Source organism: Bison bison, unplaced genomic scaffold (assembly GCF_000754665.1).
Source record: "Bison bison bison isolate TAMUID 2011002044 unplaced genomic scaffold, Bison_UMD1.0 scf7180017864163, whole genome shotgun sequence".
In the NCBI taxonomy this organism is placed as follows: domain Eukaryota; kingdom Metazoa; phylum Chordata; class Mammalia; order Artiodactyla; family Bovidae; genus Bison; species Bison bison.
The window spans coordinates 4,679,785-4,694,748 of record NW_011494735.1 but is presented as its reverse complement, the minus strand read 5'-3'; the positions used below and the strand labels follow the sequence as shown (position 1 = coordinate 4,694,748).

The 14,964-nt window shown below is 39.0% G+C and overlaps 1 protein-coding gene across 2 annotated transcripts in view; it reads left to right on the top strand.

Annotated features, from left to right (window-relative positions):
* Positions 1-1,624: 1,624 nt before the first annotated feature.
* NUP107 (nucleoporin 107kDa) overlaps positions 1,625-14,964 on the top strand; it is a 49,186-nt gene continuing 35,846 nt past the window's right edge. Inside the window, exons 1-6 of one of the 2 annotated variants that reach the window (XM_010841561.1) lie at positions 1,625-1,682; positions 3,976-4,067; positions 4,782-4,868; positions 5,521-5,636; positions 7,508-7,652; positions 12,640-12,743. In XM_010841561.1, the coding sequence (XP_010839863.1) occupies positions 3,992-4,067; positions 4,782-4,868; positions 5,521-5,636; positions 7,508-7,652; positions 12,640-12,743 (528 nt within the window). In that variant the 5' untranslated portion in view covers positions 1,625-1,682; positions 3,976-3,991. Of the gene's footprint in view, positions 1,729-3,975; positions 4,068-4,781; positions 4,869-5,520; positions 5,637-7,507; positions 7,653-12,639; positions 12,744-14,964 lie in introns of both variants that reach the window. The other variant, XM_010841560.1, reaches the window with a different exon arrangement.

Here is a 14,964-nt window from a genome sequence, read left to right as displayed (position 1 = left end):
ACCAGGCAGATTCTTTACACTGAGCCACCTGGAAAGCCCCAGTCTATGAAATTACCCAGCCCACAGAAATCATTCCTTATTTCTGGGCTTCCTAGTGCCTTTTGAATGAGGCACTTTTAATTGTTAATTTTTTGATGTGGACCATTTTTAAAGTCTTTATTGAATTTGTTACAGTGTTGCTTCTGTTGTTTATGTTCTGGGCTTTTTTTGTTGTTGCTGTTTTGGCTCAGAGGCATGTGGGATCTGAGCTCCCTGACCAGGGATGAAAACTACACCCATTTCAGTGGAAGGCAAAGTCTTAACAATTGGACCTCCAGGGTAGTTTCCTGGTACACTTTTTACACAAATGTTCTGGACAGGGAGGCCTGGCGTGCTGCGATTTATGGAGTCGCAAAGAGTCGGACACGACTGAGCGACTGATCTGATCTGATCCCTCTTTACATATGAACTGAACCTTGGAGGTAATCCTTTGCTCCAAACTGCTCTTCCCTTTTACTGTGTGCCTTATGGTCAATCACTGCAAATACATTTTACAAATAAAACACTTTACAATTCATTTGCCAGGGGACACATGGCAAGAACCTGAAACAGGCTCCTACTTTGAATAAACCTGATTCCAGTACTGACAAAAAAACATTAAGGCCACATTTCATTTTCCATTAAGAGACAAGTACTCTTTTGTACAAGAAAAATTAGAATATGGGGAAAAACGAGGGTACTAGAGTGAGACTCAAGTAGTTATTGATGGAGGAGAAAATTAACATTTCGATGACTACTATGTGCAATGCACATTTGACATCTCCTTTTAATCCTCCCAACAACTCTGTGATGAACGCGTTATCTCCGTTTTACAGGCAAGCAATCTGCAGCGCCGGGGTTTCTAACCTAGATGGAGCTCAACGCCACGTTTTTTCAAAACCCCACGCTGTCTCAGCAGGAATTAGGTATGAAGTCCTCCTGGAACGACATTGCCCAGGATTAGGGTGGAATATGTCGACAAATGCCTAAGGAAAACGCAAATGTATTCCTTTAGGGCTAGAATATACAGCTCTTTGACTACTGCATTTTGAAATAGAGGGCGATACCAACACCTTTTATACTTTTTAAGACAGGCTGATCATTTTCCCCTTAATAGGGAAATATACCAAGTAAAGAATAATTAGCCACTATGGAAAACAGTTTCAAAAACTAAGCGGTTTACACTACAGTTCAAACAAGGTGCGTACAGTCAGAGATATAAGAACCTCCAAGATGTAGGGCAGAGCCGGCACGTCTGAATTCAACGTCCAGGGTATGATGAAATGGCTTCACGTTTTTCTATACCATCAATATACATCAGGACCTCCAGTAGAACCCCGGTGCCTGGATCACGCCCACAAATGTCAGTCAAGCAAAGTGGCAGCCGCGCAGCACGGGTAAACGATCAGGCCCCGCCTCCTACCCCACTCCTACCCCGCCCCTGGTCCGGTCCTGCCCAGCCCGGAGCCATTAATCGCCGACCCAACTTTGCGCCTGCGCAGACCGAAAGTGCGGCTGCCGGCGAAAGAATTTGTGCATGCGCCTAAAGGGAAAGTTGGTTCTTTTCCCCTCCCACCCCTCGCGAGAACGTGAAAACTTGCTTCCGGGTCGAAGGGTTTACTTCCGGTGAGCGGGTAGACTGAAACGCGGTTGCTAAACTGGAGGTGAGTTTGCGAAGTTCTCGGTGGAGAAGGCTGTAGCCATGGACAGGTAAGTTCTGGTGGTGACGGCTGAAGTCGGTCACTTTCCTCTCCAGCGTGTTGGAGGAATGAAACAGGTGAAACCCGACTCAGAGGAAGCAGACGAGGGCCTGGAAGCTGACCCTAGGCCTCCTTTTCCGGCTAGGAGACTGCTGCTAAGGGAGAAAGGCCGCTTGGGCCGGGGACGGATATAGTTAATGATAATCTGGTTCCCCCGGAGAAGGCAATGGCACCCCATTCCAGTACTCTTGCCTGGAAAATCCCGTGGACGGAGGAGCCTGGTAGGCTGCAGTCCATGGGGTCGCTGAGAGTCGGACACGACTGAGCGACTTCACTTTCACTTTTCACTTTCATGTATTGGAGAAGGAAATGGCAACCCACTCCAGTGTTCTTGCCTGGAGAATCCCAGGGACGGGGGAGCCTGGTGGGCTGCTGTCTCTGGGGTCACACAGAGTCGGACACGACTGAAGTGACAGCATAGCATAGCATAGCAGTCTGTTTCCCACGGCAACTCTGCCATCTACTCTTTTTCACGCAACACCTTAGGCTCCAGGGGTGGGCGAGGTCGGAGGTGGCCCGGCATTCGAGATGCTGAGTTACTGCCCGAGATCACAAAGCCAGACAGCGACGGAACGGGCTCTCACCCTAGGCTTCCTGATTACAGGTTTCAACACCAGATAGTTAATCTTTATGTGACCTCGGAACTATGGTAGGCTCCTGCATAAAGATGAGTTATTCAAAGTTCTTGGCCTCGGGGAATGTATAGTGAAGGAGACATTGCGGAGCAGTGCGGAATGATAAATGTTTTGTACTACTTTGTGGGGAAACAAATGGAGCAATGAAGTCTTCTTGTCATGGAAAGTATCAAGAAGACCTCTCAAAGGAGGGTACATTCTAGGTGGTCTTTGAATAGTGGCAGTAGCCTACATCGAGTGCCTTAACCGCTTTAAATATATTATTGTTGTTCAGTTGCTAAGTGGTGTCCGATTTTTGCGACCCCAGGAACTGCAGCCGGCCAGGCTGCTCTGTCCATGGGATTCTCCACGCAAGAATACTGGAGTGGGTTGCCATGTCCTCCTCCAGGGGATCTTCCCGACCCAGAGATCGAACTCGCGTGTCCTGCTCTGGCCGGGGGGGGGTGGGGTGGGTGGGTGGGTGTGTGTGTGTGTGTGTGTGTGTGGGTGTGTGTGTAAGCATTTGTGATGCTATATTAGCTATTTTAATCCTAACAATCCTATGAGGGACAATCCTATGAGGGTAGCTACTGTGATCCTCTTTTCACACATAACATTGAGGCTAAAAGAGGTTAAGGAACTTGATCAGTTAGGAAGCTAACAAAGGAAGCTAAGAACCAAGTTGCCAACCTGGATATGTGTTTCTAGATTCTAGGGAGCTGTTTGATGAGTAAGACTTATTCACCAGATAGACAAAGAGGTGAATGTAGGCCTCTGAAAAGAAGCATGGGTACAAAGGTGTAAGGATATGAACGTGTAGCTGAATGGTCACATGCAGTGTGTGTGTGTATGGAAGTGATGTTTGTGGCTGAATTGGTAAGCTGGGGTCAGATTATAAAAACCATTGTAGGAAATTTGGACTTGATTCTGTAGGCCAGATATATCTATCTGAAGATTTTAAGTGGAGGAAATACACATTAGATTCTTATGATACAGATCTCATAATACAGTTTATTTTCTAGACGTTGGGCTATACATCTGTGACTATAATAGTGCTGAGACAGGAGACACCCTTAGTGTTCTCTGGGAAGAAAAGCTTGAAGGATCATTTCTTTCCAATATATTAGATTTATTTTTTACTTAGTCTCCCAAGTCACCAGCTTAAATAGAGGTATCCATGGTTTGAAGTACTTTGGAGACTACAGAACATCCTTTTAAGAGTTCCTGGAACTTTAGGAACCTCCTCAATCCATCGAAGAAAGGTTTATCTTCACGAAGCAATTATTTAAAGCACCGTTAGAATATAGATTTAGATTCCAAGTGTTAAAATAATTCCAGAGGAGGAAAAAATTAACAAGTAAGTCAGAGAAGACTTTATGCAGGTAAAATTTAAGCAGGACTTTGAGAGATAAGCTGGATTTGGAGTCAGAGAAGTATTAGCAACAAAAAAACAAAGACTTGGCAGTTGTGATGATCTGCGCCTTAACTGACTTAGGATCCTTTGCTTCAGTCATAATGATAAAGTTTTTTGCAAATGCTCCATTCTCATTTCATTCACGTGAATTTGGTTATTGCCATTTTAGGAGTGGCTTTGGAGAGATGTCATCTCCTGTGATCCGGGAGGCAGAGGTGACTCGGACTGCACGCAAACAGAGTGCCCAAAAAAGAGCTTTACGTATCCTTTGCATTTTAAGCATCATTATAGAAATTGTAACATGTTTGGAATTAGCATTATAGACTTCATGAGCGATGTTAAACACCAGCTGTAATAAAATACTGTGGAAAATAATTTTTTTAACTCTCCCCATGTGTTATTTGGTAAATATAATGCTGAAATTCAGTGAGATTCATATTTCCTTGAAAATAAGGATGTTCCATTTTACTGCTAACTATCATATTGTGGTTAGCTTTTGCTGAGATTAGATTTTCTTTATTATTTGAGATCTAAGAACTCTTAGTTCAGTGTGTGGTAACCTAAGACTTGAGCTCTTAGTTCAAGACTGTAGTAATTGATAACTAGAATTTAAAGGGGAAAAGGAATTATTTACTCTTTGCATAGAAAATATGGTAGCTATAAAATACCTTGTCTTTGAAAAACATTCCCATATTTTGTATAGTGTAAATATGGTTCATGCTGGGGGGATTGGGGGCAGGAGGAGAAGGGGACGACAGAAGATGAGATGGCTGGATGGCATCACCAACTCGATGGACGTGAGTCTGAGTGAACTCCGGGAGTTGGTGATGGACAGGGAGGCCTGGTGTGCTGCGATTCATGGGGTTGCAAAGAGTCAGACATGACTGAGCGACTGAACTGAACTGAAATATGGTTCATTCTAACTTTAATGATGTTTTTTTCTATACGAAAAACTTTCCTTAACATTTCCTGTAGTTCGGGCAGCCCAAGATGAAATTTTTTCTAATACCACTCCAAGAAACCAGGTTATGCCCCGAACTCCCAGCTCATTTCGACAACCTTGTAAGATTTTTTTGCTTTTAAAGCATTTAATAATGATAAGAGTAATAGCAGCTAATACTATAATATATATTATATTTTTAAGTTATTTTTAATTAAGAGCAAATAATAGGGATTGCACTTACTGTTTGTTGAACTCTTACCATGTGTAAGCCTTTACCTAATTGCATGATAGCTGTGAAGTAGATATTGTCTCTATTTTGCCAAATCTGAACATGAGACCTAGAGAAGTTGATTAAAGCAGATAAAATAGCTAGGTAAGAATGTAAGTAATGGAACCAAAATGCAAATCATAATCTGCTTACTTCAGAGCCCATGTCTTCTATACTATAGTATGCTTTATAAAATTAGAATTTGATAAACTCATGAACTCATGAGTGTCTTTTTTTTTTTTTTTTAATGTTCAGTTATGTTATAATGAAAGCATCTCTGTTTGCAGTAAAGTTTTTTTTGGTGGGCTCAGTAGTGCCAAAAGTTCGTATTTAGAAAAATAAGTTAAATCTTTATATTATAGAAATGTTAATATTGAAAGTATTTATTCACTTAGAATCTAAATAATCGAAAAATGACAATTATTTGTTTTTATTTGCTTGTTTCATTGTCATGATCAATGCTCATGCACTTCAAATTCTTTTTACTAACTTGTTGCTTGTAGTTACTCCACCAAGCCGGAGCTTACTGAGGCAACCAGATATATCCTGCATTCTTGCAACTGGAGGGAGGTCTCCCCGGCTTACACAGTCTTCAGGGTTCTTAGGAAATCTGTCTATGGTATGTAGAAAAATGGGGCTGAAATTTTCTCCCTTTTTTAACTATGGTATGATATTTAGCTTAAAAATTTTTTTATGAGGATTGAAGTCTTATTCATAATAAAAGTAACTCAGTTATGTAGGTTGAAATCATTTTTTGGTTAGACTTCCAGAAAACTGAGACCCGTAAGCATCTCACGTCATAGGTGGAAACTGTGACACCAGCAGCAGTTAGATGCAGATAAAATGTATTAATCTGACAGTTTACTGATCAGATTTACTGATTGGTTGCTAGTGGCAGTAAAAACTGAGCCCTGTTTTGAAGCATAGAAGAGGAGGCCAAGAGTAATCAATGAAAACTGTCATAAGGAAGAAGAACAAAGCATTAAAGGAGAGAAAAGAGAAAATTTGAGGAAAAGTTAAGTGAGACACTCTTCAGGAATCATTATGATACAGTATTAAAATAGCAAAAGAAATGTCATATAGACTGTGATCCAGAATGACCTGACCTACGTGCTTAAAATACACTATAGAGAAAGAACGAATTGTGCCTAACTGAGAAGATGAAAACGAAAGAGTTTTGTCGGACTAGTAGAGTGTTATGGCTCATTTAGTTCCAAGAACAAGATGAAAAGGGCTCTTTATTTGGCTCTGTGGTTATTGAAAAAACAGAGAGTTTTACACACACCAGGAATGGCTCTGTGGTTACTGAAAAAACAGAGTTTTACACACACCAGAAATTGTCTAAATTATGTGTTTTCAAAGGAATGGTTTTGCATATTAAACCTCTCCTTGTCTTAGAAGGTTAAATCAATCTTTGAAATATTTTAGAGTGTTAGTATCTGATAGTGATCTAGTCATTGAACAGTTTTACTCTGGTTATGAAGCTGGTTTATTTTGGGAACATTTATTCTTATTCCACTTAAAAACATAAGTGAATTGACTATTTCTAGGTTTCAGCATAAGATGATGAGTTTTATTATTTAGTGCTTTAGAACTGCAAGTTTAATAGTAAAATTATTACTCTTCTAAAGGCCAGGATAGAGTAAATATGTATTGATTATCACAGAGTGTTTGGAAGTTACTTTGTAGTAAAAAATGTTTTCTTGATTTTGTTTTGCCAATTTTAGTATCAGTTATGAGAGGTGTTTGAAGGAAGTACAATTATTTGTTACGTTGGTTGATTTTAAGTACACCATGTGTACACCATGTGTCTACCTACAAAACATTTTTATGAATGCAGAATATCACTACTGTGTAAGATTTTCAGTTTGATCTGGGTGCTAATGATGATGAGTACCCAGAAGGAAATCAGTCTTGTGATAGCTGAGGCTAAAGTCTCCTCAGCCCATAGTTACTATCTCATTAATATATAGGGTCCTGGCACCCATCTTTAGCATTTTCCCTTGGGGAGACTAATTTAAAGGAAATTTTTATTGTTGTTCATGCCTGAATCTTTTAACATATTGCATTTGCTTGGTATGTCTCCAGTACTTAAATCTGTAAGTTTCTAAATCATCCTTTTTTTTCATTACCATTTATATGTTTAAGAAACTGAGTCATTCATCCCATAATATTTCCCCAAATTAAAAAATTGATTTGAAGTAGTCCTAGAGAGTAAAATTCATGAACAGAGGAGCCTGGTGGGCTATAGTCTATGGGGTCATGAAGAATTGGACACAACTGAGTGACTAACACTCTCACTAGAGCATAAAAGCATGGAGTAGTGCAAAGAAGAAAACAAAGCCATAACATCCTTAACAAAATAATCATGTGGCTATCTTTTAAAAGTGAAAAACACATGTGTTTTTAAAAAAATGTAATAGTATTAAAGTCTTTATTCACTCAGTGGCAATAACTACATTACTTTTCTGTGTCTCCTTTATCTTTTAGGTGACTAACCTGGATGACAGTAACTGGGCCACTGCTTTCTCATCACAGCGTGCAGGGCTGTTCACAAACGCAGAGCCCCACAGTGTAACCGAGGACGTTACCCTCAGTGCTGTTATGTTACGAGAGGATGATCCTGGAGAAGCTGGTAAAATAGCTTTGGTCTTTGTTTATAACACAGTAGTTTGCCATTTTACTAACATCAAGGAAATCATCTCCTATTCCTGAATATTTAAAAATATTTTTTGTTATGCTTGTTAGTTACGGTAATGGCTGTGCCACTTGATGATAACAGGTTAGTCAAAAGTTTGTTTGGGTTTTTCAGTGAAATTTTTGGCCAACCCAATAGTAACTCTAGAAAGTTGAGAACCTCACCTTAGTTCTCAGTTGGAGCAGCATCCTGCCATTTAATCTTTTCAGTGTAAATAGCTCCCTGTTAGGTTATTAGACTAGTCATTAATGCTTTTATTCTTTCCAAACTTGTGCTGTTGAGAGAGCTTCTCTTTTTGTTTAATTTTTATCTGACATTGTTGACATGTTTTATTTTGGCCTGAATGCTAATGCTGTTTCTTCAAATAGTATTGTGACCATTCTGACTTTAGGCTGGTTATTACCATTCCCTTTTGGGAAAAAACATTTGCTTTTAGTGTGTTTGTACCTGCACATTAGGACATAGATTCTTCGTTAATTTATCATCACAGACTAACATACACGAGTGCTAGTCAGTATGCTACCACTGTGTGCACGTTAACTCATTTCATGGTCCATTAAATAGATACAATAACGATTTCATTTTCGTGGAAAGGAAACAGCTGCTCAAAAAAATTAACCTATTTGAGCTCACCTGGCTAGGAAATGATGGCTGCTGCTGCTAAGTCGCTTCAGTCGTGTCTGACTGTGCGACCCCATAGACGGCAGCCCACCAGGCTTCCCCGTCCCTGGGAAGTGATGGCACCAGGATTTAAAACTGAGCAGTTTGATTTCAGCACCCTTCTCTTAACAATGTGGTGACTACTACTCCTTTGTAGTATATGCCGGTGATAAGCATCAAAAATGCTGTGTACTTAATATATAAAATATAAGAATTTCATGTTTAGTATGAACCATGGCTGAGGCCTTAGATATTATACAGTATTATAGTAGGATGTATATATTTCCCCTGAATAAAGCATGTCGTTTTAGGATCTGCTATAACTTTCCCAGTTACTTTGTTATGGTGTACTTATAATATAATTCAGGTGTTTTAAAATTTGGCTCATGTTTTTGAAGTAATTGTTGACAGACTAATAACTAATATATCTTTGGAATCTTAAAAGACTTGTAGATGAGAGAAGACCAAATAGATAAATTGGACTACATCAAAATATGGATCAGAAAATATAGTCAATAGAGTGAAAACGCCACAGAATGTGAGAATATATTTGCAAGTCATATATCAAAAAATTAATATTCAGAATATAAAAAGAACTACAACTCAACAGTAACAGAAGACAATCCACCTAAAAAGTGGACAGAGAACTTGTATAGATATTTCTCCAAAGAAGATACAAAAGTGGCTATCATGCACATGAAAATTTGCTCAGTATAGCTCAAGTGGTAAAGAATCCACCTGCAGTGCATGAGATGGAGATTCAGTCCCTGGGTCGGGAAGGTGCCCTGGAGAAGGAAACGGCAGCCCACTCCAGTATTCTTGCCTGGGAAATCCCATGGACAGAGGAGCCTGGTGGGCTGTAGTCCAGGGAATCACAAAGAGTCAGACACGACTGAGCACTGGAAGGAGGTAGTAATCATTAAGGAAATGCAGATCAAAACCACAGGGAGACAGCACCTCACACCCATTAAGATGGCTACTCTCAAAAACAAAAAAATCCCCCAATAAACAGGAAATGGTAAATGTTGGCAAGGATATGGGAAAATTGGAACTCTTGTGTGTTAGTTGTGGGAATGCAAAATGGTGCAGCACTATGGCAAACAATACGGTCGTTCCTCAAAAAATTAAAAACAGAATTATCTTTTGATTTAGCAGTTCTACCTCTGGGTGTATTCCAAAAGAAGTGAAAACCAGATTTTAAAGAGATTTGTATTTCCTCGTTCATAGCCCTGTGAACAAAAGATAGAAGGAACCCAAATCCCATTGATGGGTAAAGGATAAAATATGATAAATACTTTTTAGTGGGATATAATTCAGATACATGCTACAACATGAATGAACTTTGAGGACTTTATGCCTGATGAAATAAGCCAGTAGCACAGGGACCAAATACTGTATGATTTCACTTATATGAGACACCTAGAGTAGTCAAACTCATAGACATAGAAAGTGGAATAATGATTGCAGAGGTCTAGGGACAGGGGAGAATGGAGAGTTACAGTGTTAGAGTTTTTTGTTTTTGTTTTTTTGAAATAGACATTCTGTAAGTTTAAGGTATATGACATATTGCTTTGATACACTCGCATATTGTAATATAATTATTAGTGTTAGCTAACACCTCCATGATACTTTCACATTATATAATTATCATTTCTGTGATAAGAACATTTAGGATCTCATCTCAGCAACTTTGAACTATGTAGTGCAGATTTATTGATGATAACAATGCTGTGTGTTGGATTTTCAGAATTTACTCATCTGCTCACTGCAAGTTTGTACACTTTAACCAACATCTCACAATTCCCTTATCCTCGAGACCCTGGGATCCACCGTTCCAGGCTCTGGTTCTTTGAGTTTGGCTTTTTTAGATTGCTCATGAGTGATACAGTACAGTATTTGTCTCTCTGTTAGCTGTTAGATTTATTTTACTTAATGCCTTTAGGGTTTATCCAGGGTCTGTCCTGTTGCAAATAGCAGATCACTTTTTCATGGCTGAAAAATATTCTGGTTTTGTGTGTGTGTGTTTATGTATGTATTAATATCTTGTTGTTTAGTTGCTAAGTCATGCCCAACTCTTTCTGTGACCTCATAGGCTGTGTAGTTTGCCAGGCAAGAATACTGGAGTGGGTTGCCATTTCTTTCTCCAGGGGATCTTCCTGACCCAGGGATCGAACCCACGTCTCCTGCATCAGCAGGCAGATTCTTTACCTCTGAGTCACCAGGGCAGGCCTGTATATATATACATACACATACATACATATATGTATGTGTGTATGTGTGTGTATACACACACACCCCGCTTTTCTATTTATCTGGTGATGCATACTTGGGTTTTTTCCCTATCTTGGCTGTGGTGAACAATGCCACAGTGAAAATGAGAGTACAGCTGCCTTTTCTTTTTATTTATTATTTTTGGTTGCACTGGGTCTTCATTGCTATGTGCAGGCTTTCTCTAGTTGGGGCAAGGGAGTTGGGACTACTGTTCATTGCAGTGCACGGGCTTCTCGTTGCCACAGCTTCTCTCGTGGAGCACAGGCTGTAGGTATTGGCTTCTGTAGTTGTGGCCCACAGGTTTAGTTGCTCCACAGCATGTGGAATCTTCCCAGACAAGGGATCAACCTGTGTCTCCTTCATTGGCAGACAGATTCCCATCCACTGTACCACTGTATCTATAGGGAAGTTCCTATAGATACCTTTTTGTTAGCCTGTTTTCATTTCCTTTGAATATATACCCAGAAGTGGTATTGCTAGATCATTTGGTAGTTCTATTTTTAATTTTTTAAGAAACCTTCATACTGTTTGCCATAGTGGCTAAACTAATTTACGTTCTCACCAGTAGGGCACAAATGTTCCCTTTTCTCTGCATCTTCACCAACACTTGACATTTCTTTCTTATTGATTGGTGATATTTGTTCTTATACATGTGTGGTGATATCTCACTATGGTTTTGTTTTGTGTTTCCCTGCTGATCAGTGTTGTTGAGCATCTTTTCATGTACGTGTTAGCTATTTGTATGTCATCTTTGGAGAAATGTCAGTTCAGTTCCTCTGCCCATTTTTAAATCGTATTGTTTGTTTTTGAGTTTTATGAATTCTTCATATATTTCGAAGATTAACTTTTTATCAGATATACGGTTTGCAAATATTTTCTCTCATTCCATAGGTTGCCAATTCATTTTGTTGATTGTATCTTTTGCTGTGCAGAGCTTTTTAGTTGATATAGTCCCACCTGTTGAGTTTTTGCTTTTGTTGCTTGTGCTTTTGGTGTCATATCCAAAAATTATTCTCAAGACAGGTGTCAAAAAGCTTTTCCCTATGTTTTTTTCTAAGCGTTATACAGTTTCAGGTTTCATATAAGTTTTTTTTTTCTCTCCAAGTTTTGGCTGTGCTTGGTCTTCATTGCTGCTCATGGGCTTTCTCTACTTGGGGGAAGCTGGGGCTACACTCTAGTTGCGATGCATGGGCTTCTCATTTCGATGGCTTTGCTTGTTGCAGAGCATGGGCTCTAGCGCTCAAGGGTTCAATCGTTGCAGCACATGGGCTCCAGAGTGCAGACTCAGTAGCTGTGATGCACAGCCTTAGTTGTCGAGAGTCATGTGGATTCTTCCCGGACCAGGGGAATCCCTGGGGAATCCCTATCCCCTTCATTGACAGGCAGATTCTTAACCTGACCACCAGGAAAGTCATCATTTAAGTCTTTAATCCATTTCAAGTTCAGTTTTATGAGTTGTGTAAGATAGGGATCCAGTTTTGGTTTTCTGCATGTGATTTTCCAGTTTCCTTGGCACTGTTTATTTAAAGAAACTATTCTTTCTCCATTCAGTATTCATGGCTCCCTTGTCAAATATTTCTTGACTATATATGTAGGAGTTTATTTCTGTACTCTCTGTTCTGTTCCATTGATTTGTGTGTCTGTTTTGAATACTAGCTTCTGTTGTGTAGTGTGAAATCAGGAAGTGTGATGCCTCCAGCTCTGTTCTTTCTCAGGATTGCCTTGGCTCTCTGGGGTTTTAGGTTTGCAAAAAGCAAAGAGTTCTGTGGTCGGATGGTGGTTATGGTGGCACAGCTCTGTGAATGTACTTTCTCCCACTGAACACTTAAAAATGGTTAAAATGATAAATTTGGTTATGTGTATTTTACCACAATTATGTATTTTAAAAAACACAGTAGTTTCAAGAAAGTATTTAGAGCTGTGTTTTAAGTTTTCAAACAAACAGAATGACTTGGAAGTATGTCACTTAATTTGTCTGTTTATTGTGTTCTAGCATCCATGAGTATGTTTTCTGATTTCCTGCAGTCTTTTTTAAAACACTCTTCAACTACTGTTTTTGACCTTGTAGAAGAGTATGAGAACATTTGTAGTAGTCAGGTAAGTTACTTCACGTCATTGTTGGTCAGACTTCAGTAATCAAGTTTTTTTCTGAACAACATTAGTTTGTGAATTTCCTTCCTGTGTTTAAGGAGGATGTCTTAGAGATAGTTAGAAAGTCAGCCAGAGCAGATCTACTTTTTACACATTGAGAATCTTACAGTATTTCTTTTAAGGACAGAAGGATTCTGCAACTTTGACAAAGGAAAACCCAAAGTATACCAAGAACTTAAAACTCAACCATAAGAAAATGAACAATCCAATTAAAAAATGGACAAAACATGTAAACAGACACCTCATCAGAGAAAATCTGCAGACGGCAAATAAGTATATGAAAAGATGTTTAATATTAACACGACATTGAACATCAACTCTAATATAAAGTGAAGATTGAAAAAAATTTTTTAAAACACATCATGTGTCATTAGGGATTTGCAAATTAAAAAAAGATGCTACTATACACCTGTTAGAATGACCAAAATCTGAAACACTAACAAAACCAAATGCTGACAAAGATGTGGAACATGAATTCTCATTTATTATTTTTGGGGATGCAAAATGATAGCACTTTGGAGCATAATCTCTCAGTTTCTTAGAAAACTAAACATACTCTTGCCATATAATCCAGCATTCATACTCTTTGATATTTATCCCAAAGATTAAAAGATTTATGTCCACATAAAAGCTTACACATAGATGTTTATAGCAGCTTTATTCATAGTAACCTGAATTTGGAAGCAATCAAGATGTCCTTTAGTAAGAGAATGGGTAAGTCAACTGTGGCTCATCCAGTCTGTGGAATATTACACAGCCCTTAAAAGTAATGAGCTATCAAGCCATAAAGAGTTGAGGATGGACCCTGAATGTATATCACTAAGTGAAAAAACCCGATATACAAAGGTACATATGGCATGATTCCAACTGTATGATATGTTGGAAAAGGGAAAACTTAAAGAGAATAAAAAGATCCGCAGTTGCCAGAGTTCAAGGAGAGATAAAGATAGAAAATGAAGCACAGTAGAGTTTTAGGGGAGTGATATTTAATGAGTAGAAGTAGGATTTGTAGGAGATGGTAACCCATTCCAGTATTCTTGCCTGGAAAATTCCAGGGATAGAGGAGCCTGGTGGGCTATAGTCCATTGGGTTGCAAAGAGCTGTACGAGACTGAGCACATTATAATGATATTACATGATGGGTACATCATTATACATTTGTCAAAACCCATAGAATGTACAGCACCAAGAGTGAACCCTTCTGTAAATTATGGACATTGGGTAATAATGACATGTCAATGTAGTTTTATTGACTGTAACAGATGTACCACTCAGGTACTGGATATTGATAGTGGGGGGAAAGAGTGTGTATATATGGGGCAGAAAGTAATGAGAACTCGCTGTACTTTATTCAGTTTTGCTGTGAATCTAAAACTGCTCAAAAAGTTGTCTATTTTAAAGAAAAGGAAAACAGCTTCAAGAATAATTGAAATAATAGTAATAGCCAACTATTTTGAGCATTTAAATCAAGAAACACCTGGAGTAACAGGCAAATTTGGTCTTGGAGTACAGAATGAAGCAGGGCAAAGGCTAGTAGAGTTTTGCCAAGAGAATGTACTGGTCATAGCAAACACCTTCTTTCCAACACCACAGAATACTCTACACATGGACATCACCAGATGGTCAACACCGAAATCAGATTGATTATATTCTTTGCAGCCAAAGATGGAGAAGCTGTATACAGTCAGCAATAACAAGACTGAGAGCTGACTGTGGCTCAGATCATGAACTCATTACTGCCAAATTCAGACTTAAATTGAAGTAAGTAGGGAAAACCACTAGACCATTCATGTATGACCTAAGTCAGATCCCTTACGATTATACAGTGGAAGTGAGAAATAAATTTAAGGGACTAGATCTGATAGACAGAGTGCCTGATGAACTACGGATGGAGGTTTGTGATATTGTATAGGAGACAGGGATCAAGACCATCCCCAAGAAAAAGAAATGCAAAAAAGCAAAATGGCTATCTGAGGAGGCCTTACAAATAGTTGTGAAAAGAAGAGAAGCCAAAAGCAAAGGAGAAAAGGAAAGATATACCCATTTGAATGGGTTCCAAAGCCGAGTTCCAAAGAATAGCAAGGAGAGATAAGAAAGCCTTCCTCGGCGATCAATGTACAGAAATAGAGGAAAACAATAGGAAAGACTAGAGATCTCTTCAAGAAAAT